Source organism: Scleropages formosus, chromosome 11 (genome assembly GCF_900964775.1).
Source record: "Scleropages formosus chromosome 11, fSclFor1.1, whole genome shotgun sequence".
Classification (NCBI taxonomy): domain Eukaryota; kingdom Metazoa; phylum Chordata; class Actinopteri; order Osteoglossiformes; family Osteoglossidae; genus Scleropages; species Scleropages formosus.
The window spans coordinates 20925029-20948396 of NC_041816.1; the positions used below are offsets into that span (position 1 = coordinate 20925029).

Genomic DNA, 23368 nt, shown 5'->3' on the forward strand with positions numbered 1-23368 from the left:
GTTTCAAACTGCTACCAATAATGTGTAAAAGTTACAAATGTACAGTTTATAGTTTGTATTCTACACACAGCATAACATGTTTTACATGAGTGAACACGTTAAGTAAATATGGATGGAGGATGATTATGTTACGTACATAGGGATGAAAACAAAAAGAGCGGTCAGAGACAACTTGAGCACAGGCTTCGGTTGTTAGTCCTGCCGGCTTTGCAAACCTAGCATAGACCAGGAAAGCGAGAGCTCAAACTTTATTGACATTTGTTTTGTTTTCAGTTGCCTATAGTCATTTTATTTCTTCAAATAGTCCAATTTATATTTCAAACAACTTCACAACATACAAAATGAATTATATTAATCCAGAACATTATGTCAATGAACCAATTTTATATTGATCTTTTTTTTTTTTTTTTTTTAACATGGGGATAAAAAAATAAACAGCAAAGCTTTGACAACAGCACCTGAACAGAGTATGTAAATTTCAGCATTACCTTGAGAAGTTTAGAGCAGTAAACAGATAAAGTACCGAGAAGAAGAAAGACCATTTACTGTTGAAAATGTAAATGGAATATTTTGGTCAGAACTGTATCTTTTTCCCCAAAGTGGACAGTTTCTCAAATCACAACTGAAGCAGCATGCAGGGATTTTTATGTAACTGTTCCTCACTTTCGATTTCCTTTTTTTCCCCCCTCAAATTCTTGGCAACGTAAACAAACCACAATGTCTTGAGGAATGTAATATTGTAATTTAAACTGTGCGCAAATGATTAAATTTTTTTTTTTTTTTTTTATTGTTTACAATGTCATGAATATGTTCAATAAATAGACTATAATATCACTTTTACTGTATAAACTTCATCTTTTTTACATGCAGTCCATAAAATTTTCTTTTGACTGAATAATTTACCCTGTTTATATATATATACAAATAGATATTTGTTCTTTTCTTCAACTCTCAATAAAATCTACACATTTTTTTCCCACTATCTCCCCCTCTTTATGGTCAATGTGCATACACAGGAAGTGTCTATCCTTATAAATCGCCACCCGATTTTTTTTTTGCTATCCATCGTAAGCGCGCGCACATATGACTGGGTTGTCCGACACTGCGAGTTGTAGTGCCTCTTGTCAATCCCCCGGCAGCCGTCCTTTGTGTATCCCATGGGGCTGCATTTGGTCTCATAAAAGTATTGCTTCAGATGGCCATTGGGCACGGGAACTTTCTCCAGGACCGTGACCGTCTGGCCAGACATGTCTATGGCGGTCTTTTTGTCGACGGCGGTCACCCACTGGCTAATACTGTCACAGACGCTCAGTTCCCCACGCCGCGCCGGGTCCGAGTGCCGCCGGACCCTCATGGACATGTTGGCGGCATCAAGGTAGTCTTTGTATTCCTCCAGGAGGAAGAGGAGTGGCGGCTCCAAAGGCACTTGGTTGCTGATCATGACCCGTGAGGAGTACGGGTCGCCGTCCTCGGGCTCCATTGCGGCCTTCCCTCGCCCTTCTTGGGAAGATCCACCGCTGGCCAGCTTTGCTTCCCCCTCGACCTCCAGGAGCTCCTCAATCACTTGCTCAAACGTGTCCGTGAGCGATGGTGACCCCCTAAGCGGGGCCATGCCTGCAGTGTCCAGACCCCCCGGCCCCTGCGGTGCTGTGGCTCCCAGGTAGCCGTCTGCCCTATGCCCCCGCATTCCTGTGGCATCTCTCATGGGGGTGGCTTTCATGCAGCTGAAGGATGAAATAACCATAGTAAGGAACAGGATGGTCATCACTCTTCTCACCTGGTGGAACTGCAGGGAAAGAAGGAGGATAAAAGAGAAAACGTGTATGAATTCTAAAATAAATCTGTAGTTCATCTCACTTGAGACAAACAGTAATAGGTGGCGTAATCATTCAGCACTGGTCTTGGAACCTGAAAGATGGGAAAGGTGTTCAACCTGAATCACTCCAGTAAAACACTTGCCTCTAAAAATGGAAAATTATTCGGCCTGTATGAAAGAGTTGGCTAAGCAATTATAATACACGCACACACACACACACACACACACTGGCTGAAGCCGCTTGTCCCGAGCAGGGTCATGGTGAGCCGGAGCCTAACCCGGCAACACAGGGCGTAAGGCTGAAGGGGGAGGGGACACACCCAGGACGGGACGCCAGTCCGTCGCAAGGCACCCCAAGCAGGACTTGAACCCCAAACCCACCAGAGATTAGGACCTGGCCAAACCTGCTGCACCACCATGCCCCCCATGCAATTATAATACACATTCTCATATTAGAAACAGTCACCTTATTCTGAGCTGAATGTTGCTTTGGAGAAAAGGCATCTTTTAAATGCAAATACTTGTAAATTGTGAATGTCTGAAGATATTAATTTTCCCATTTCCTTTTAATTGCATTTTTGTATATTTTCCCTGTCGAGTGTGACATGTATTTACACTTCCAGCCAGTAGATGTGAGTAAAATCAAGCAAATCAATCAGTTGAATGGGTCTGACTTAATTCCACTGGCTGCTATAGTATTTACATTCATTCATTTAGTTGACACTTTTCTCCAAAGCAACCTACAATGTTAGTCTACCTACAAATATTTACCCATTTATATGGTTAGATAAGTGTTACTGGAGCAATTTAGGGTAAGTACCTTGCTCAGGGGTATTACAGCCAGAGATCAAACCTGTGACCTTTGGGTCTAAAAGGAACAGCTCTAAACACTACACTACAGCTGTTTACAAGTCCTGTATGATTTTCATGAGCGCTGGTGACCAATAACAAGATGGCACATGCTTCAAAAGCTAATGGGATAAATAAGTTATGAATGACAGCCGAGCAGGAGTTTATAAACACAAAGTCTTCTTATTATCAGTCTTTTTTTTTTTTACTTTAAATGTACAGTGAACAAAATTAGCAAGCCTTACATTAATATCAAGTAATATAAAGTATTATATTTAGTAGAGTATTTCCTATATAGCAATTATATTAACTGTTTCTTATCATAGCTATATCCTAGACTTTTACAGAATTTAAACTATTAATATGTCAAGGGAATTCTTTATTATTAAGCTTTTATTGCTTTTGAGTAGTGACTTTGGAATGATGAACAAATCAATATACAAACAGCCTCCCGGTCCCAGTCGTGTTTGTAGGACAAGGAGCCAGAGTTAAGCAGTCTTCTGGAAACAGAAGAAACTCCTTACTCAAAAGAATACGATCCAGTAATTTCCTAAAGACTTTGAAAATGAAAACAATTCTTACTTTCTGTTACTACTAGATCGAACTCCTCAGATGGGTACAGCTGCTTTATGTTTTTTTCTTTTAAACCATAGTGTAAACTGGGAGCCTTTGGAACGTCATTAGTCATGCAGAACGTCTGTCAGCTCCCTACAAGGAGCTAAATGCGGCAGCACCTACGGCATCATTAGAGGATGTGTGTGGTGGGTCCCCAGGGACAACCATGTTTCTCTTGTCCTCCAGCAGCTCAAACTAGGCCACTGACCCGCTGAATCCCAAGCAGTCGAGCTCTACAAGCCTCATTTCGGTATATCGGCCTGCTCCTCAACTCCTGTACATCTGCCTTATCACCATCAGATATCAGCAGCAAGACTTATTTCATTTAAGTTTTTCATATTTAAAAATGAAATGTCTGGTTAAAAAGTTAGAATACAAACATTATTTTAACCAACAGTACTGTCTACTGTCTGATCAGTTCAAACCTGACATGACACCTTCGATGTACACAGTTACTGTTTTTTTAACACATATTTCATGCTTTTATAGCACGTTGTGTTGATAGAGTTCATTAAACCATAGGGTGCAATGCAACTAAAATGATACTGTAATAATAACCAACATTTCTGCAATGTTACATTTAGCTGTCATTTTTCCCCAAAGCAATTTAGAGGGTTATTCACCCATTTATATAGTTAGGTAATGTTACTAGAGCAATTTTTAGGGTAAAGTACCCTGCTCGGGGGTACTACAGCAGTAGGTGGGGATCCAACCTGTGACCTCTGGAGCCAAAGGCAACAGCTCTAATCACTACTCTACCAGCTCTCCCCGTGTTTCAACAGGACTCTGAAACTTCACCGTACGAAGTTATGTTTAGTCTAAACTAGCCAATTTCTTGCCGAGTTATGTTTTGCGCTCACCATATTTCACTCGACTGTTGCCTACCGCTTCCCCAATTCGCACCGTGCGACTCAGCTGAAACCACGTGAAAGTGTTTGGCTGCACTGGTACGACCCCGTTTCACAGCAATGTCTTTGTAACCAAAACATGCTTTTAACTGTCGAAACACGGATGCTGAAAAACTGCCAAAACGCATATCTAGGTGCAAAATCGCGAGTTTGCAAAGCAACTGTGACAAGTCTTAATTGTTTCATGAAGGGAAGCCAGAATTTTACTGTACAATTACACAAGTGTGTGAAACTAGATCATTGATACTGCTATACCACAACACACAGAGCTCCTTGAAACATACCCCCTACCAGGTCCCTGTCTCTATATTCAGGCTAAAGAGGCAATCAGGATTATTAACACTCACTCGGTTCCTTTTCCCACGGAAGCGGATTGACTTTGTTTCCAAGAAACTCCAACGTCATAAAAAATCTTCAATATTTATCGAAACTTAACATAAATGTTGCGGTCGCAATATTTTTCACGTGGTAGTTTTTCCAAGCAATCAGTGACAAAAATCACCTTTCTGTCTCTCCGCAAAGGCTGCATTTACTTGACACTTTATTGATCCGTGTGCTGCTCCTCATGTGACGATAATGCCAAGAGTACGCTTGGAAAAACGAAAACAGAAAAACGAAACAAAGAGGCATCCCAGAATTTCACACAGCACCATTTGTTTATTTTTCTTATAGGTTAGGGGTTCTGCTCTATGAAGGAGCTTAAGATTATATAGAAATGATTAACTTTCTCATATAAACAATAATGGAAAATCTAAATACCGGGTGGCTGAGGGAGCCAAGTGGGTCAACTCCGACCACGTGTGTCCACAGACTGTGCTTGTCATTCAGGTCAGAAATCCTCACAGGAGCCCTTTTCTCAAAAAAAAAAAAAAAAAAAACAAAGATTTGCCAAAAATTCTACAAAAAAAAAAAAAAAAAAATGGAAAAGGAAGACTTTCACAGCTGCTGTTATAGTTTCGGAACTCTGAACCTTCTCCGAATGCATTCATTCGCTCATCGCTCTTAAGCTCCACATGTATCAATTCGCTCACTAGCTTCTTTTTCTGTGCGGAAATATTCTTCATACACTTCATAATCATTCCACCCGCAATATGAGCTACCGAGTCAATGCAAATGGATGTTGCCCGTGCAGATTTTTCCTTATCGAAACCCGTGTCAAAACGGTCATCTCCTTTCTGTCCGCAGAGCTAAAGTTAAAGCCGAGAAGCGTCGGAGAGCATCGCGGCTCGGTCCCTCGCAGAAAGGCACACGGAGCTAAACCCGGAATAATACGAGCATAACCCGGAGCGCGAGAATTCTGCCCATCTGTGCCGTTCGGCTCTAAGCAGACCAGGAAAAAGCCTCTTACCTTGAAAAGCCCCAAGAGTTCATAAACGGCAGCGTATTTGCGGACATCTCAGAAAACGTGCATTGCTCTGCCTCCCGCTTCCAGAGAAGACATGTAAAAATAGCCAGGATTGCAGGGCTTTGACAGCCTTTGACTCGGTGTCCTCCACGTGGCCCTGCCCCGATCCAGAAAGCGAGCGGAGCGGATCGGCACCCCGAAGGCCACATGCGAATGGGAAGGAAGAGCTGCGCAATTTAAATGCAGTTGTTTCATTCATAATTGGTATCTAGGGTGGTAGTCATGAATTTGACGATGCTGCGAAGACTACCATGGAGATGTTACACCTATAAATAGGCGAGCTGGGAGTCCCACAGTCCCAGTTCAGAATATTACATCCTCCCTATTAATGAGCTACCGAGCAGTTCCGCCGCAGCTCAATGACACGCGTTTTCAAAGGGACGCAGCCCTAATCTGCTCGCTCCTCCACAGAAACCGATGGATTACTCTTCGAAATGTAGGACCCGGGAGACGGAAATCAGTCACGGCAACGAGGTAAAGCTGACTTGCGTCCTGACACACTGCTTCCGACTGCCAACGCACGCATCGCGGGCACGTTTGATTGCCTTTTACGTGCGGGCGACTTGGACGGCTCACGCAAATTTACCGTGAATAAAGTCAAACTCCGCACGCCGCTGTCCGCACGCCGGCTTTTCGAAAAACCCATCGGCTGTGCTACATCCAGCACTTCGTCCGCTCAGACTACGCACCAACGTAAAAAACACCCGCAAGCCAAACGACCGAAATCTGCGTAAGCGACACAGCAACAAAACATTACAGCAGGTACATACTTCTGTGAGATTTAGAAAGTGTTGGATTTAGGAGACGCAAAAGACGCAGGAGGTACCTGTCGAGCTTTTCCACCGGACGGAGTTACTATTTACGTCCTCTGTTCATGTGTTTGCTGCAAAAATGCCTGACCCAAATTGAATCATTCATATGGCTGGGATGTTTTTCCCCGTCCCATGCGGATCACCTGCCAAACATTCGCAGCATCCGGAACAAGGCTCTTCTGGTGGCCAGACGCAGTGTTTCTCACTCAGGAAAGCCCCACAGGGGACGTGTTTGATTCAAAGCCCGAGGACAAACCACTTCCGTCAGCGGTGGCAGCTACAGGGACGAGGTCTGGCTTCGGTTAGACGTTTACTGGCGGGAGGCCGGCAGAGCCACGGAGCTTAGCCTGTCCCAGCTCTCATTACAGCGATCCCACCCTAGACCCACACCCCACCCAAGCCAACCGAACCCAACCCAACCCAACCCAACCCAACCCAAGCCTCCCTGCGAAACTCCCACTTCCGCCCTTCCCCGGAGACGGCGAGACGAAGCCCACGGGTGGCGCAGGCGGGCCCCAGGCACCGGTTTGGTGCCGGATGCGCTGGCTGACGTCACTGCCCTGCGTCCCCATGTGGAACTGCGCCTTTCATGCCATCCGTTTCCTACCGAGACGGCGACTTTTCAAATTTCCAAAACTGCGGAGGAAAAAAACAAGTCACCATTTCCTCTTCCCACTTAAAGACAAAATGTGCCATTTGTTTAAGCTGCTAAGCAGAATGCAGCCATAAAAGTGCAATAAAAGCAGTGAATCACATTATTGCTGTGGGACACAGATCTCCGTCTAATTCACACCACAGGAAACGAAAAATACCGCAAACAAAACCTGCAGATCCCTGGGGGGAAGAGATGTAAAGGCTTGTGCTTTCTCTGGCAAAAAAATACACGCTTAAAACAATGTATTATTCATTAATAAAAACACGAAAGCGGTATCTACCGATGATTTAATACCTTTACCTGCGTCTGCCAGGAGTGCACAGGAATAACATCTTTTAGACTCGGTGGGGATTTCACTAATACACTTTTTGCAGAGCTGTGCAACTGCGTATCCAAGAGTCCTTTTCTAGCAGTTTAATCATTTACAAAGACGTTAAGGAAATAAAGCCCCGTTCTCTGTTACATCAGCACCTCCCGTCCCCACTACAACCGACCCAAATGATCTCACAATTAAGGGAAAGCTGTTCTGCCGCAATGTCCCGCAGACATTAGGGTACTTCCATTTACACCATTTACCCAACCGGACAAGGTGATGTGCAGAAAAAGATTGTGATGGAGAAAGCTCAGTCACTGGTTGTACACACATGATCCTTTCAGAGCCCCACAGGAGACCCTTTAATGATAGTGGGATAGTGGTTAGAGCTACTGCCTTTAGATGCAAAGGATGCAGGTTTGATTCCCACCTGCAGCTGTAGTACCCTTGAGCAAGGTACTTATCCTAAAATTGCTCTGCTAAAACTACCCAGCTGTATAAATGGGTAAATAACTATATGTACCTTAACACTGTAAGCTGCAGCGGAGAAAGGGATCGGCTAAATGAACATGTTCGGGAACTTCTTGAACTGCGGTCAGGTGCAGTGGTCAGTTCTCAAATGAGGCACCTGCACGATTTCCAATGCAAACGTAACCGGGCAGCCCTCCCCATGCTGTCCGGACATCTGGCTCTCGCCCAGCAACGCTCCGCACGTGGATTCACTAGTTAATTAGCGGGGCACGTCGTCCTTCCTCGAACCGCAGCGATCGCTCGCGTCCGAAAGTCGAGCGCCCCGGAGCACGTTCATGCTAACGCGAGCTAATTATGACCCTGTTTAAAATGCAGGCGCTCGTGGCTGCTCTCGCAGGGGCGTCTTGACACCCACTGACGCACTTCCAGCCTTGTTTGCTCACTTGCCCCCGTGGCCAAAGGAAACGGGAGTCTCCTTCAACAAGCCACTCTCTCCCGGTCTGTGGATGCAGACGCCACATGCAGGATGTACGCGTATCATGTCAACCAAAAAAAAAGAAAAAGGCTGTTTCGGTACCGGTGATTCCGGGGCCTTTGTTACGCACACGTGCCATATAACCACATCAGGGTGGGTAATTATGATATGTATGGATCATCTACAGAGGTTGTCTTTCACTTAGAGAATAATTGCAGTTTACAGATTGCTCACAATTCATTGCGAACATCCCGGGGGCTTGTCCTTCAACAGTTTCACCTACCCGCTTAATCAGCGTGTCAACGCGACTCAATAATTTACTGTTGTTATCACTTACAGTGCTGGTGCTATTAAACCTGTGCCCCCCCCCTCCCCCTCCACTGGATTGTTATGTTATTTCAGTATCTAAATGTGTACAAGCTGTAAACAGAGTGTCAAAGCTGGGATGCACCCACACTCCCATCCAATCTGTTTCTGCAAAACCGGAATATGTCTTGTGAGCCTCCTGGTGCGCGTTCGTGTTATTGAAATTAGTTTTAATACCAAGAGCAGTACAAGCTAGTGTATGGGGGCAGTCGGTAGCACGGTGCTTCCAGCTGCTGCCTTTGGACCTAAACGCTGCAGGCTTGATGTCTACCTCTAGCAAGGCACTTACCCTAAACTGCTCCAGGACAATCACTCTGTTGTATAAATGGGTAAATAATTGTAATTTGCTCTGGAAAAAAATGTCACCTAAATGAATAAACATACCTCGCTAAATGTAAAAACTTATGAGCCGAGCAGCTGGGCACGTCGCTAAAAGACGTGTTGATATTTTCTCTTCGGTAAACATTTCTCCAGCTGCACCCAGCTAAAGGCTAGATCACCTTAGCCAACAACACCTGCCGACAAAATGAAACACTTAACGGTTGGGCGCCACTGACCCACCCCGCCTTTCGCTTGATGGCCTGTCAAAGTCATCCGTTTTTCAGAGCAGGGTCAGGGCTGGTGGTAGCACGGCGTGGTGTAGTGGTCAGAGATGCTGACTTTGAATCCAAAGGTTATAGAGTCGATTCCCACCTCCTGCTATAGTGCCCTTGAGGGAGGTGCTTATGCTAAATTGCCCCACTCAGGTGTATAAACAGGTAAATAATTGTAAGCTTGTTGTAAGTTGTGCTGGAGAAAAGCATCAACTGAATGAATAAGAGTTAAGTGTCCCACATCTCAGAAGTTCCTGCTACATCCTGCGGGGGGCGACAGCGAGCTGTGCGACGCTTTGCCGCACAACTCCTTTATTGCGACACCCTCCAGCGGCGCTCGGGAACACCTGTGCTGCTCGCCCTGCTGTGCGCCGCAGCACCGACGCCTGTTGCACCGAGCGCTCGGGGGGATTAAGAAGAGTGGGCTGGTGCGGCCGGGAGCGGCAGGGGCTTAGTGCTGCGGCGGCTCGCCGGCTCTCTGCACCTCGGACAGCGGGCCTGCTAGGATTGTTGGGATTTTGCACTATTTACACGCGGGTCCAAATTCCCCTCCCTCCCTCCCCCCGGCCCCCACTTTATTGGGCTGCTTCATTTGCGGTGTTTGTTCGTGTCTTCGTTCCGAACGGAGATTAAAGCGAAATCCTCCAGGCGTTTCTTAAAGGCTCCCTCTACATAAAATGACGGCGATGAGAGACGTTCCTCGACCGTTTTCCTCACGCACAATGGGAACTAAAACTCATGCCAGTTGCCTGCAAAGTGCTAAACACCAACCAGCACATCTATCAACAGCTACACACGGTATAATGGTATAGGTTTTGTATACATTTTATCCAGTTATCATGGCACATGTCTTATGTCTTCACCTTTAAATCACTGGGCTGTGCTGCACGTACTATAATATAACGTATTCCAGAGATATCGGAGAACATATGCAGAACATTTCAGGAGCAAAAATTAATCTTTAGCTAAATGTGCAAAAAGCTACATAAAAAGTTTGAATGGAGATAAATAGTTACATTTCAAGTTATTGAAGCCAATTAAACTGCTGTTCAGATTGCTAATCTCCTTCAATCAATAAGAAAATATGTACGACTAAATGTACAATGTGAACTCTGAGCTCAGATTTTAGGTTCCTTCTATGTGGAACCCAGCCGCTTGGGCCTACTTTGACAAAAAAATACCTGATCTGAAAGTTCAGGTAAGCACAAAACATGGACTGCATGTCAGACTGGTGAACAGTTGTGTTGTAAACACCAGGACAACCTTCAGACAACTTTGTAAACTGATACAGTGTGATATTGCACTGTAACAATGTAGGTGTACAGCAAAAAAACTCTCCACTGCACAGCGCTGGCTACAGTCATAACTGTACAAATGATCGAAATTAATACAAAGTACAGGTTTAGTTTGAATCTTTTTCCGCTGGACTGCAATGCATAGCCCTGATTACCGTAATAATTCAATAGAACAAATTGTATTTGACACGTGAACAAAGTACTTTCAGAAAAATGTTGAGATGTTGCCGGCTAAACTGACGTACAGACTGTATACTCTTATCCGCTGTCATGGAAACAAACTTGCATCCCCATGTATGAGCTGTTTCTAAAGTCTGTTTCCAAGACAACATGTCAAGATACCCAAGATGCTTATGCACAGTTTACGTTTTCTGGCAGTGTTCCTGACCCTTTCTCCATATCTGAGACGATATTCAATGAGAATATGACTTGGTCTGACCCCCGATCAATGTTATTGGAGCCACTGCCTATACCGATTACTTTTGAAGGGAACGTTTTTATCAAAATTACCATGCCTAAGCAGGCAACATGAGGAAACTATGGACATTACAGCAATTAAATGAACTGGGATTTAGCCATCAATTTGGTTAAGGAGGGGGTAACATATTGTTGCACCCCTGCACTCAACTGCATGTGTAAACATACTGTCTGTATGTGTATAAACGAACACAACGGTGAATCTTTCACATCATTTCTGACCCTTCGGAAAAAGGATTAAAATGAACCCAATAGCCTGGCACAGCGAAGGGTGACCTAACAGAGTAAACCGAAGAAGGAAAGAAACCAGTAAACAGTTGAACATGGAATCGGACTTGCAATATACGAGCCCTATGAGAACACTTTTGCTCTCAAGGGACTTTGCAGCTATAGTGTCTCTGCTGCATCTGAGTTACGTGTTGCCTCTGGTGGCTCAACGATGTGGTACAATCAAACGTCTCTGCCTCCAGACTATCAGTTGCTGTTGCATTTACTGCACCCATGGGGCTCGCTGAATTCTTCTCTGAAAAGTCAGGTGCACATGGACACTGCAGTCAGACATTCCCAAATAAAGAGAAATTTTTAAAATGATTTGGCTTAAATTATGCACACAGTAAAACATCTGTATTTACATGTTTTCTTCTGTCAATGTATATTTTTTCAATGCCCAGCTAATTCTTGGCCAGTTAGGCTCATCTGGTCTATGTTTTTGCTTTCATTATAAATATATGAAAATAAGACATGCATCTGAGATGCTTAGTTATTTTCACATTAAAATGCAGGTGTTTTCATAATTTAAGTTTGAGTAGAAAGGATCAGAATCAGATGTTTTTCCACATACTGATATCGTGACATCCTTTATGCCTTGTATACACATTGTCACCTGACCTACAGGGGAGAAAATGTCTCTACATGCTGTGCTTAAAAAAAAAACCAGATAGCGCAAATATCATAAAATCTCTGCATTACCGAATGCACGACACGGTGAAAAATATAAAGTGTGCACCATAAGGGCAAATTCTGCCCTTCTGACGTCTGCACACCTCAGGCATGCATCTAAGCACATATTTAATTTCATAGCACAAAATATATTTTGGTCATTTTGCATTTATAACGTGTTAGATATTGTATTAGTTAAGAACCAAACTGATGATCTGAAAGTCTGTGAAATGTTTCTTTTTATATTTATGCACGAACAGAGGAAATCATGCAGTGTACGGAACCGAAGACACTAATGAGTGACAACACAGGACATGTAACTGGTGCAAACATTGCACTGCACTGCACTTGAACCCGGGGCTCGGGGAGAGCGGGGCCAAACTGTAGTTCCTCACCTCAGCCGCTAGATGGCGTTGTTTGTCCATTTTAAAAGTCAACGGTACACAAACAGCGCGCTGCAGCACGTAAGATACGGTGGAGACGGAGCTCATTGACCAACATTGACAAATACTAACTGCTGCTGTTGTTAAAACAAACAAACTAACTTCTACGGCGAATTTAGAAAAACAAAGAATGCGTGCACAGCGACGTTGAAAAGGATCATTTGTTTGTAAGGGACACGGACACTGAAGGGGAAGCTTTATTATTGCTATAAGTAACAATCGCATCAATATTCTGTTCCGCTACCACTTACATTGCCTGTGATGCTGTGCTTCGAGCCAGGAGGCCACCATCAACACTTTATACAGTTTAAAAAAAAAAAAAAAAAACAGGCAAAACACATTTTCACAATATTTACCTGTAGGCATAACAATAATCAGACGAGTTAGAGTCGGAACGCACTTAAAGAGAGAGGTGGGCAATAATCAGATCATGAAAACGGAAAACCATCCTTAGTTGCGGCGGAACAGTATCCAGTTTAGCGCAGAAGACACATTGTGACAGAGTACGGGACTGGACCCCAGCACAATGTCTCAAGTTTCTAATAAAGTCTTAATGAGGGCGGGCATCCAGCTTTTTTTATTCGCCCCCCCCTCCTCCCCCCCCCCGTACCTTTACCGCGTTCAGCACTTTCTTTCTCAACAGCCGCCCAACTTGAGCACGTACAACGCCGCACGTCTCACTGCTCCACCATCCACGGACCACCGCGTCCTCGCAGTTTTACTCCCCCCCCCCGCCACAGTCATCCCACACACACAAAAACACACACTAACTATATGCCAAACACAATGTAGCAGGACAAATGAAATGTGGAGCACCTCGGCGTGCAGTGAACATAACTAATACAACAAGTAGGGAACAATGGAAAGATTATTATTACGTAATAATCATTTACGTTTCCACTGTTCCCTACATTGATTGAACATTCTCAGACTTTTGCGGAGCGGGTACAGTCACACGTGACTGTACCGTGACTGTACCGCTCCGCAAAAGTCTGAGAATGTTAGTTTGTTTATTTCTTAAATTTAAAACGAAGTACGAGGCAGGAGGTGTAAGAAAATACTACTAATACTACTACTACTACTACTAATAATAATAATAATAATAATAATAATAATAAACATTACTATGGTGCGCCCCGGTTCTTATAAAATTCAATCGATATTATCGCGGTACCGTGTTATTATGAAGCAGCCCAGGCGGTGGAATTACACGACGCGCTCGTGGGTCCCATCCATTTGATTACTTTTGTTTTGTTTGTCCCACGTTTCGTTTGTACTTCTGAGAAGGTGGGGGGGAGTAATAAAAGTCACGCAAAACCTACCTTCTGTCTAGTCGTGAAGGAGGCAATATATCAGGAGGAGCGTTTCATTGGTGTTTTTTTGTAATTCCCGGCGTTATTTATTGCTCGTTATGTTTTTGCCCTCTTCTCTCCGGCAGCTTTGGAGAAAACGGAGTAAATTATTGATGGTGGAGGCGGCAGGTTCCCATGACGGATCTGCTCCATCCGGAGTTCGCTGTGAGGCAAGCGGCGCGCTCGCGGCCCGTGCGCGACCGACGACTCGCGCGTCTTTGAATGGAGGTGTCATTCCTCGAGACTACAGTAACTGCGCCGTGACGTCGCGCCACGTGACTCTGCCGCGCGCCCCGCGCGCTCGCGACGGTTGCGTCCTCTGAGGCGAAGCGGAGGCGAGAAGAGCCGTTTACGCCGGGCACAAAGTGCGAAAAAACACAGCGTGTGGTTAAGACGTGTAGTCCGTGGGAATACGCAATTGTAATTCTAATTATAGAATACAAGAAAATTTCATGTATGGCCATTTTTAAAGCATAATAAACAAAAAGGCAGCGCATGGCAGCGCTCGGGTTCTAGCTTGTAGCACCTCAGCTCTCAAGTGAAGACAGAACTTTGTTTGTGCACTTGCTGTACCGCACCATTCAGCTTTTTAAAAGCTCTTTCCATTATTTTCATTAAATATCTCTGCGTAACCGAAGTTACACCAATGGCTCTGGCATAAACAATGCTAAAAAATAGTTGAAATATTCCATTGTACTGTATTACATTGAATCGTTTCGATTGCATTTAAGAAAATGTCATGCATGAAGGCTGCTGGTGCTCATTTAAAAGTTCCTCAAGTACAGATATTTCACTGACTTTTATAATTACCTAGTTTTTCATTTAAATGTATTCATTTAGCAGAAGCTTTTCTCTTACATCTCTCTCAGAGGTACATCTTTTCAGACCCCAATGGTCCATTGGTCTCACTGAACTGTTACATTGGTACGGAACCGATGATACGAATTCTTATTTGGCTGGTTTCTAGTGCTACATTTGCACATTTAGTTTTCTCATAAACTCTTTCATTGCAGTCATGAAATGCCGCTACCTTGGCATTTGAAATGGGAGCCTCACTGCAGGCATACTTTTGTTTCATCAATCTTGCATATAAAGGGTCACGGAAGTACTGATAGGCAGAAAGCTACTTGCGAATTTTCAGGAGTGCGGAAATCCTTCTTCCCACAGTTTTCCCAACATTTTGTAAAATCATCATGGGAGCAGCATTGTAGCAAATGCCAGAAATAAGAATGACGTGTATATCAAACTGGGTGCTCAGGTTTCCTCTCACAGTCCAAAGACATGTTTCAAGTGGATCGGTGACTCTGAATTTGCTCGTAGTATATGACAGTGAGTGAATGTGTGGGAGTGGAGCTACCCTGTGATGGACTGGCATCCTGTCCAGGACATACCCCTCCTAGCCTGGTGCGAGGTGATGCTGGGATAGGCTCTGGACCACCGTGGCCCTGACAAGGACAAGTGGTCAATGAAAGTAAGTAAGTGAGCGAGTGAGTGAGCGATCGAGTAGATATCTAACAGGCTTCTCCAGACTCCGGACCTGACGGCAGTCCCATGTGGCCATCGGTCCAAAAATATTCTCATGAGTCACAAGGTTATATTCAGCAGGGGCAGCATGTTGGGACCGAGAAATCCCACCTCCCAGTTCTCAGCACCACAATAGCAAATCTATGAATGAAAGAGGAGGAGAAAAAAAGTCTGCTGAACTGTTAATAAACTGGACTTCCAAGGTTAAAAATGCATTATTTGTGCCTGCGGTCTCCATCATGATTTTTCACAGCTTATAAAGTGAGAATGCTTTATCAAGCTAATCTCAGCTTGGAAATGCCTTCTCCAGCATGCTTACCGTTTTATGGGACATGCACAAATCTTCCCAAGGGATCAGAAAGAACAAGGGAAAACTTGGACAGACAAAGTGTCGCATCAGCAGTTTCCAAGTGACACAACTCCAGGGAAACCTGTCTACAAAACATTTTTCCATTCCATCCAGGCAAGATAAATCACTTTGTATCTTTATGGAGCAAGACAATTATTCAGTCTTACAATTATCTGCAAAAATAAAAAAGACACTTTAACGCAAAAGCTGACACCAAGGAAAATAATTCATATAATACTTAATACAAATAATATGGGACAGCCTTTAATTGTAATCATATTAAAAATTCACCACTGTAATAAGAGCAATGTTTGCCTTAAATATAGAACCCTTACCATACACTCTTTGTGACTCGTGATAAATAAATTATAAAATTTGAGGATTTCCTTTCATCCTCAAGGATTTGAGTCAGATGTGTCATTATTTTTGTCTCGCTTTGGCTTGTTCTTTTAAACACTTCCAGTATCATTTGTGTTTGTTTCCACATTCTCGGGCTTAGTGATAAATTATTTATAAATATATATTAAGTTCTTTAGGAGCCTGCTTAGAGAGCAGCTTCACCGAGACGCTGTCTGTCTGCCTCTGCTGCATCGCTTCCTGTGTGTCTGTAGAAAACTAGAAAATGATTAAACACAAAGGTGTTCCTAGAACTAAATCTATGTGAAAGATGACATGTAGCTGCATTGAAAAACAAATCTGTAGCCTTGGATTTTTTTTCATATACTTTCTGAATACACTTAAGTTTTTCAAACGTTTTTAAAAAAATATTAAAATATACTAATATTGGTTTCTTCAGCGAAGGGGGGCGCGGTGGTGCAGTGGGTTGGACCACGGTCCTGCTCTCTGGTGGGTCTGGGGTTCGAGTCCCGCTTGGGGTGCCTTGTGATGGACTGGCGTCCCATCCTGGGTGTGTCCCCTCCTCCTCTGGCCTTACGCCCTGTGTTGCCGGGTAGGCTCCGGTTCCCTGTGACCCCGTATGGGACAAGCGGTTCTGAAAATGTGTGTGTGTGTGTGTGTGTGGTTTCTTCAGCCATTCAAAAGAATATACCTCGAAATGACATATTTCATGACAATATTCCAAAAGTTTGTGAGTGAGCACATCAAAAACTCACTATTCTATTTGTTGAGACTAAAATTCACATCTGTTTTGAACACGTTCTTCCTATATTCACACAAGCATACAGCTACGTAATTCTTGCCCTCTAAGCGTATGCAGTTGCTGTGGTAAATATAGCGGTTAAATCCAATGCTGTCTGGTCTATTTATTGTTCATTGTGTCTGCGTATGAGATACAAGTGCAAAGATCATACAAACTCAAACATTGCAATTCTAGTCGGCACTCACTCTCATGAAAGGAAATCCAGATATAGATATCTTCCTAAAATCCTAAAGCATTTTGGCACTGTATCTTGAGTCTTGTTATACATATGTGGGAAGTTGCAGCCTCAGATCCCATGTTAGATACCTTAAAATGCTCAGGAAGGACAATGGTAACATAGTGAGTTTCATCACGCAGTGACTCAGTTGTGGAAAAAAAAATTAACTTGTAGCCGAAACTGCCTACAGAGTGTTACAATCCACAAATATTCTGTATTTCTATAACTTTTGGCACAGCGTGTATGAGCTGGTTCTGCTTTTCTGACATGTTCTGAGGTTCATATCTACTACCAACCCCCACCTAACGCAGAAATTTCCAAATAATAATCACAGAACTAACAGCGAAAGGTGAATGCAAATAGCCTCAGTAACATTCATGACCTCTTCTGGAAAAATATTCAACTCTGACTTTTATTTGAACTTCAGAATGAAGATACACTGCACTTTAGATGCTTAAAGTGGCTTTATGCAAATTCCACCATCACACATATTTATGTTGAATGGGGTGTTTTTCAAACTTCCTGCTTATTCATCTCCATGTCTCATTGTTAGATCAGAGTAAGATACAAATCTGCTATCATCTGATACCTGCGAGTGCCTTGTCCTCTTTCTCTGCCCATACCCCATGACAACATCACTTACTGTGTGCTTGGGTCTCCAAGTGCTCATGGTTCTGAATGAAGACATATTTAGTGTGACGTTATGGGACCGCACATACGTACGCAACGCCGAAAGAGACGACTTTTTAAAAAAGGGCTATTGGGCCTGAAATGCTGAAGAATACCATTGTTGTACTGGGGGCCACGGGGGAAAATATAATGAGTAAGAATGCACCACCTATATGCTATCTGACCCTTTGATGCATATATGGGTCCTCTTTTTTTCCAGGAGGGAATTTCACTATCAAAGGTAACTGAACAACAAGGTGGCTTTGTTGACCCATAGAGTCCCCCGTGGGATTACAAAACAAGACTGTGCTTCTTGAGTTTCAGGAAAAAATAAAAGGAATACCTTGAGGAAGGCATGGCTGGCAGGACCCAAACAGGACAAATACAGCAGCGGAAGACAATGGTGATAAGGTTGTAAATGAAAAGTGTCATTATTTGAAACCTGGGGTTTCAGTGCCTCTGTCTTTTCCCTCCTGCTCAGCAGGGAGTGCTCTCTCTCTCTCTCTCGCTCTCTCTCTCTCTCTCTCTCTCTCTCTCTCTCTGTGTGTGTGTGGGGCACTGTTCCGCTGTGGTACTGAACTAAAATGGTGACTCACGACTCAATATCTATAAAACATTGAGTAACTTTGCAGGGACAGAATTAGCAATCATCACATCATCACAGATCATATCTAATAGCGTAACCCTGCATGAAAGAAAATGACAAGTCTTATTCAGAAATATTTTCCTAAGTGTAAATGTGCTGGTGTGACCAAAATGAATATGTGGCTAATTTGAATATTTGTTATGTGTCTGTTGCAAAAGGCTTTATGCCTCTAAAGCACTTTCTTTGAATCTGAATTGTTTGACTCAAGGTGCACAACCCTACTGAAATCAGAATATCTTACTCTTCACCCTAATGTATTGACTCTTAAGTTTTTTAAACATTATTTTTTGGACACATTATTTTTTCAGGAGCATAAGAATGCTGGGTTAGATGTAATGAAAGTCATTACTAATTTTAACATTCCTACAGCTGCAGAAATATCTTAAATGGTGGCTTTAATGAACTGTATTTTGATGAATTAACAGATGGTGAGGTGATGCAGATTCTACAGTTTGAATAATCCACTCAATGAATTAATCAATCAAAATACATTTATAATTATTTATATTTTTAGAGTGTGTTATGTAAAAATGACTTCAAACCAGTCATGAGACAATTACCATAACTTGTTTACGATGCAATGAATGAAAAAGATGGATCAGTTAGAAAGTAAATAAGAGAATGGAGCTCAGTCAAGGTCATTCCATTCCAACATTCAGTTGACTTAAACACAATTTGCTTTTCATCAGCACAATCCACAGCAGTTTAACGCACTGACACACACCTAAAGTATTATACTTTGAGACATATGTTATCCTTATCTAGAACAATATGAAGGCATGTTTATGTATTGAAATAAAGAATTGGACCCATAGTTTGTACATCCAAAAGTAAAGTGCTGTCACAGGCCACAAATTAAATCTAAAGACATATGACATGTTGAACGTGGTAGTACATGGTAGAACATGCAGACTCATTTTTCAAATAATAGGGGGTGGCACAGTGACACAGCAAGTAGCGCTGCTGCCTCACAGTGCCTGGGTGGTGCAAGAGGACATGGCTTTGATCCCCCTTCAGTCTGTGTGGAGTTTGCATGTTTTTCCCTGTGTCTGTGTGGGTTTCCTGTGGGTGCTCAGGTTTCCTCCCACAGTCCAAAGACATGCTGTTCAGGTTCCCCCATAGTGTGTAATTGACAGAGAGAGTGTGTTCCACTGATGTATGGATGAGTGACCCAGTGTAAGTAATGTGTCTAGCAGTGTAAGTCACCACGGTGAATAAGCTGTGTTGGCTGATAACACTACATAAAGTTTATTGGAAGTCACTTTGGAGAAAAGCGTCTGCTAAATAAATAAATGTATATGAATTGTGGAAATCTTGGTATGAGCTTATGAAGCCAAGTACAGCCATAAGGTCTGACCTCTGCCTCACTCATTCTAGAGCCCATCTAGCTTCTTTTTTTTTTTCCAATCTGCTGTTGTATTTATATGCAATGCAAAGCACCTGAATGTAGCACTTCAGCTCTGGTTTATGAATACTTTTCATTTGTAATGTTAAAGTAACTGCTCAGAAGAACAAAACGTCAGGCAAAAAAATCGTACGTGTGTTCTGCAATGAAGGGTAGTACCTAACCGGTAGCATTATTTCCAAAAAAAAGAAAATCGTTGGTGATTTCTATTTCTTCCCTCCTCTACTAGCGTCAGATGTAACACTTATTTTTTAACAAAAAATATCGATTGCTTACACTCAAAATCTATTTTTTCACCACAGACACCTGCAATATAGTTCCGACACACAGCACAGGTCATCATCGTGAATAATGCAAAGTGAAACAGAGCCCTGCGCATCAGTTCCACTTTCAAAGATCCCCTAAGAAAACTTAACACTCAACTTATAAGCGGGCTGATCGCTTTGCATCCCCCTTCACTTTGTGAATCACCCCTATTCGCCCTTTAATTAAGCAGCGCATTGGCTGAAAGACGCGAGCTGTTACGGCAGCGCAACACATCGTGTCATGTGGAATGAGACGCACCGTTTTCGGATTTGTTTTTGACGCCCCCATCCCCAGGTCCGCAGCGCTGCGAGTTGGAGAAGGGCGGGGGCGGGGCGGGGGCGGGGCTGGGCTGGGCGGGGGCGGGGCCAGCGGTGAGGGAGATTCTCGGTACGAAAGCACAGCCCCATTTATGGACTGATCCGATGACGTACATTGCAGAAAATTCTATATAAAAAAACCTCTTCATACATACAAAGTGTGTCGTGCCACCCCCTTCCCTCCCCACACACCCTCGCTTTCCCCCTCCCTCCAGCACGCCCACACCCACGCCATCAGCCCACGTCTCGCTCTGACTCTCCTATGACAAAATATGATATCCCAGGGAAAAAAAAAAAGGAAGGAAGAAAAAACTGGTTAGAAAACACAGACGTAGTCCGGCCTCTTAATTCACCGTTAGCTACCGATCCTGTTTATTATTATTATTATTATTATTATAGTTCCTGCTTTCCTATTTTTCATGTTGGGCTACAGTGCAAACGATAAGTTATTTTCTGAACACTTAGAAATGTTGAATGTGATCGGATTACGAACGCTGCTGGAACGAACATCTCGGAATTCCGCGAGAAAAGCCCCCGAAAAAAAGGCAGCGAGACGCAGGGCGAAATCCTGCGGACGTGGAGACGCGTCGTCGAGACTTTTTCTTTCACCTTAATGTTTCTCATGTCACTAATTTGTCCCGAGATAATCCGATTTTTTTTTTAAATTCTTTTATTTGTGGGTGAGCGGCATGATCATCCAGTGTTTTCCTTTGACATTTCAAAGACACATTTCTGTCACCTTAGTGAGCGGAGCACCTTCCCAGACACGATCACAAATCGCTGTTTTTCAATTAGTCGCCTGTCTTGCCTAATTCGTTACCCTGTAACAAGAAGCTACACCTAAGCTAAATATAGCTCTGCCCATACCTGACCACGCCTTTCTTTACATACTTCCTCTAAAAGTACATGTATGCATACATAGGACCTACATGTTTTCGGTGACAGTACACACATGATATGTGCGCACACACGCGTATTAACGCGGCGAGGACACTGGGTGACCGGATGCTCCAACAGAAGGATCTGAAGGATCCTCGCGCCGTGTCGTGTGTCCGTGTGCGTGGCTGCGCGGGGACAAAGGAGCCGAGCAGGTGATACCAGCGCTGGAGTAAAAGGCGCAGTATATGAATGAAAGCCAGGAGCCGTAGTAAAAACGGGAGAGGGATATGAGGCGGATGACAGAAAGCGCGGACGCCGCACAGACGCGGCTATTAACGTTCGCGCTTAAAGCAGAACGGATCGATCGGAGCGATACGGTGAAAGAAACACGTGAAGGGCGCAAGTAAGATGAGTTGACAGCGATGTGCATTGTTGACATTCGCATCTGCCTTAGGCTTTGTATCGAGGTGTATATCACATATACCTATCCATCAGCTAGTGACCCTGCCAGCCTGCTAGCAACCAGGGGTGGAAAAACAGACGGGAAGACGGAGAATGGAACGAGTGCAACATTCGGTCCTCTTATCCTCGACCCTCTGCGTATTTTAACTTGCAGCGCTGCACAAAGTAACGTAACGTGACAGCTTGGCTTGTGTCGGTCAGACGTGATATTTTATTGAAGACTTGCACCATGTTTATGCCGTCGTCGTAGCGGAGGAGGGAATATCTGCTGCGCATCCATCAGAAGTTCTATTCGCATACACAGAAATGTTCACGGCGCTTAACCCTAAATAAACTACGAATGAATGTGCAATTTCCTTTGGGCACGCACGTCTCGAGCACCTGAAACATGTCCATTTCTCATTTGTATTTTGGTGGGGATTAACTGATGTACTTAACTAAAAGCAGACTTGCCTCAAATGTAACTTTATAAGCCTTGAATACATAAAGTGTTAAATTATTCATAACTGATACAGTAAATTATTAATAAAGATGCTATATATAGCCCCTATGTTCCGTGTTAATAACAGATGCTGTCCTGTCTATTGCTTATGTTAGGCTACTAGTCTCAGATAGCTACAACACTGTATTGTTGCAGTTTTTGAAAGCTTAATTCACACCACCAATTGAAAGCAGGATAGCGAACAAGCACATGAGCCCAGTGCCTAAATATATAGTATGATGCATACGTTTCTTACCTTTTTAAGAGCTGACAACCACAATCAGTGGTCAGATCTCCAAGACCAACACTTGCATTTCCCCAAAGTTAACGCTGAAAACCAACTGGAGCTTGCAAAGAGCCCACACACGGCACAGCGCCTGCAACATTTCAACTTTCGGATACTCTAAGTGACGACAAAAAAAAAAAGTCCAAGCGCAAAGCAAAACAAAGCCTTTGGGTTCTCTACTTTTCTTTTTTTTTTTTCCCTTTTCTTTTCACATTACGGCGCGTGCAGAAGATGCCGCGTACCAAAAGCGTCGCGGGGGGGGGGGAGGTGGGGAGAAGAAACAATTCGCTCGGTTTGACAAAGACCTGTAAGACTTTAAGTTGATGTCCAGTTGGGGTGTTAGTCCGCTGCGCTCCAGGACCCCCGATGCCTCTGTCCAGCGTGCTGAAAGCACACCGCAGCTCGGGTTACGGACGACTACAAATCTATACTTTCCTTAAGTGCCGCTCGGTATTGCTTTTCCCTTTAGCCTCCGCACGCCGCGTCACGTGAATATATGCCCTCCGAGCCCGTCCCGTTAATATCCGAACGCATGTTGGCCGAGTCGGGCTCGAATTAAACACTTATTTTCAACACCCTGAGCTGCGCGCGACCTCCAAGCCGGTACCCTAGGAGTCCCGAGAAGATTCCCGTCCACGGTGCGCCGTCTCGGGCTTTACGGCGAACAACGACACGTCCGCACATGTTGCATGGCACCGGCATTAAGGAAACAAAAACTTTCAGAACGCACCGTAAACCACCTCAAGCACATGCTTCACTTCGGCACTTGGCGCAGAAATTCCAGTTCCCAACAATATATATATATATATATATGAAGCATATATGCATATATCCTATATATATATACATATATATATATAGAATATATGCATATATGCTATAAC

General features: G+C 43.7%; 1 protein-coding gene across 3 annotated transcripts; it reads right to left on the reverse strand.

Moving 5' to 3' along the window:
* Positions 1 to 938: 938 nt before the first annotated feature.
* On the reverse strand, positions 939 to 22528 carry LOC108940907 (brain-derived neurotrophic factor-like). Of its 3 annotated transcripts, none has more exons than XM_029256331.1 (2): positions 22455 to 22528; positions 939 to 1786 (listed from the first exon to the last, which is right to left on the reverse strand). In XM_029256331.1, the coding sequence occupies exon 2, from the start codon at positions 1763 to 1765 to the stop codon at positions 980 to 982; it is 786 nt and encodes a 261-aa protein (XP_029112164.1). In that variant the 5' UTR covers positions 1766 to 1786; positions 22455 to 22528; the 3' UTR covers positions 939 to 979. The 3 variants fall into 3 exon arrangements, with proteins under 3 accessions (XP_029112164.1, XP_018618826.2, XP_029112165.1); XM_018763310.2 differs by lacking the exon at positions 22455 to 22528 and adding an exon at positions 13755 to 14016; XM_029256332.1 differs by lacking the exon at positions 22455 to 22528 and adding an exon at positions 6420 to 6489.
* Between the last annotated feature and the right edge of the window lie 840 nt (positions 22529 to 23368).

What these genes read in the sequence shown, in the direction of transcription:
- LOC108940907 (XM_029256331.1), bottom strand. Translation starts at nt 1,765, where the DNA reads ATGACCATCCTGTTCCTTACTATGGTTATTTCATCCTTCAGCTGCATG.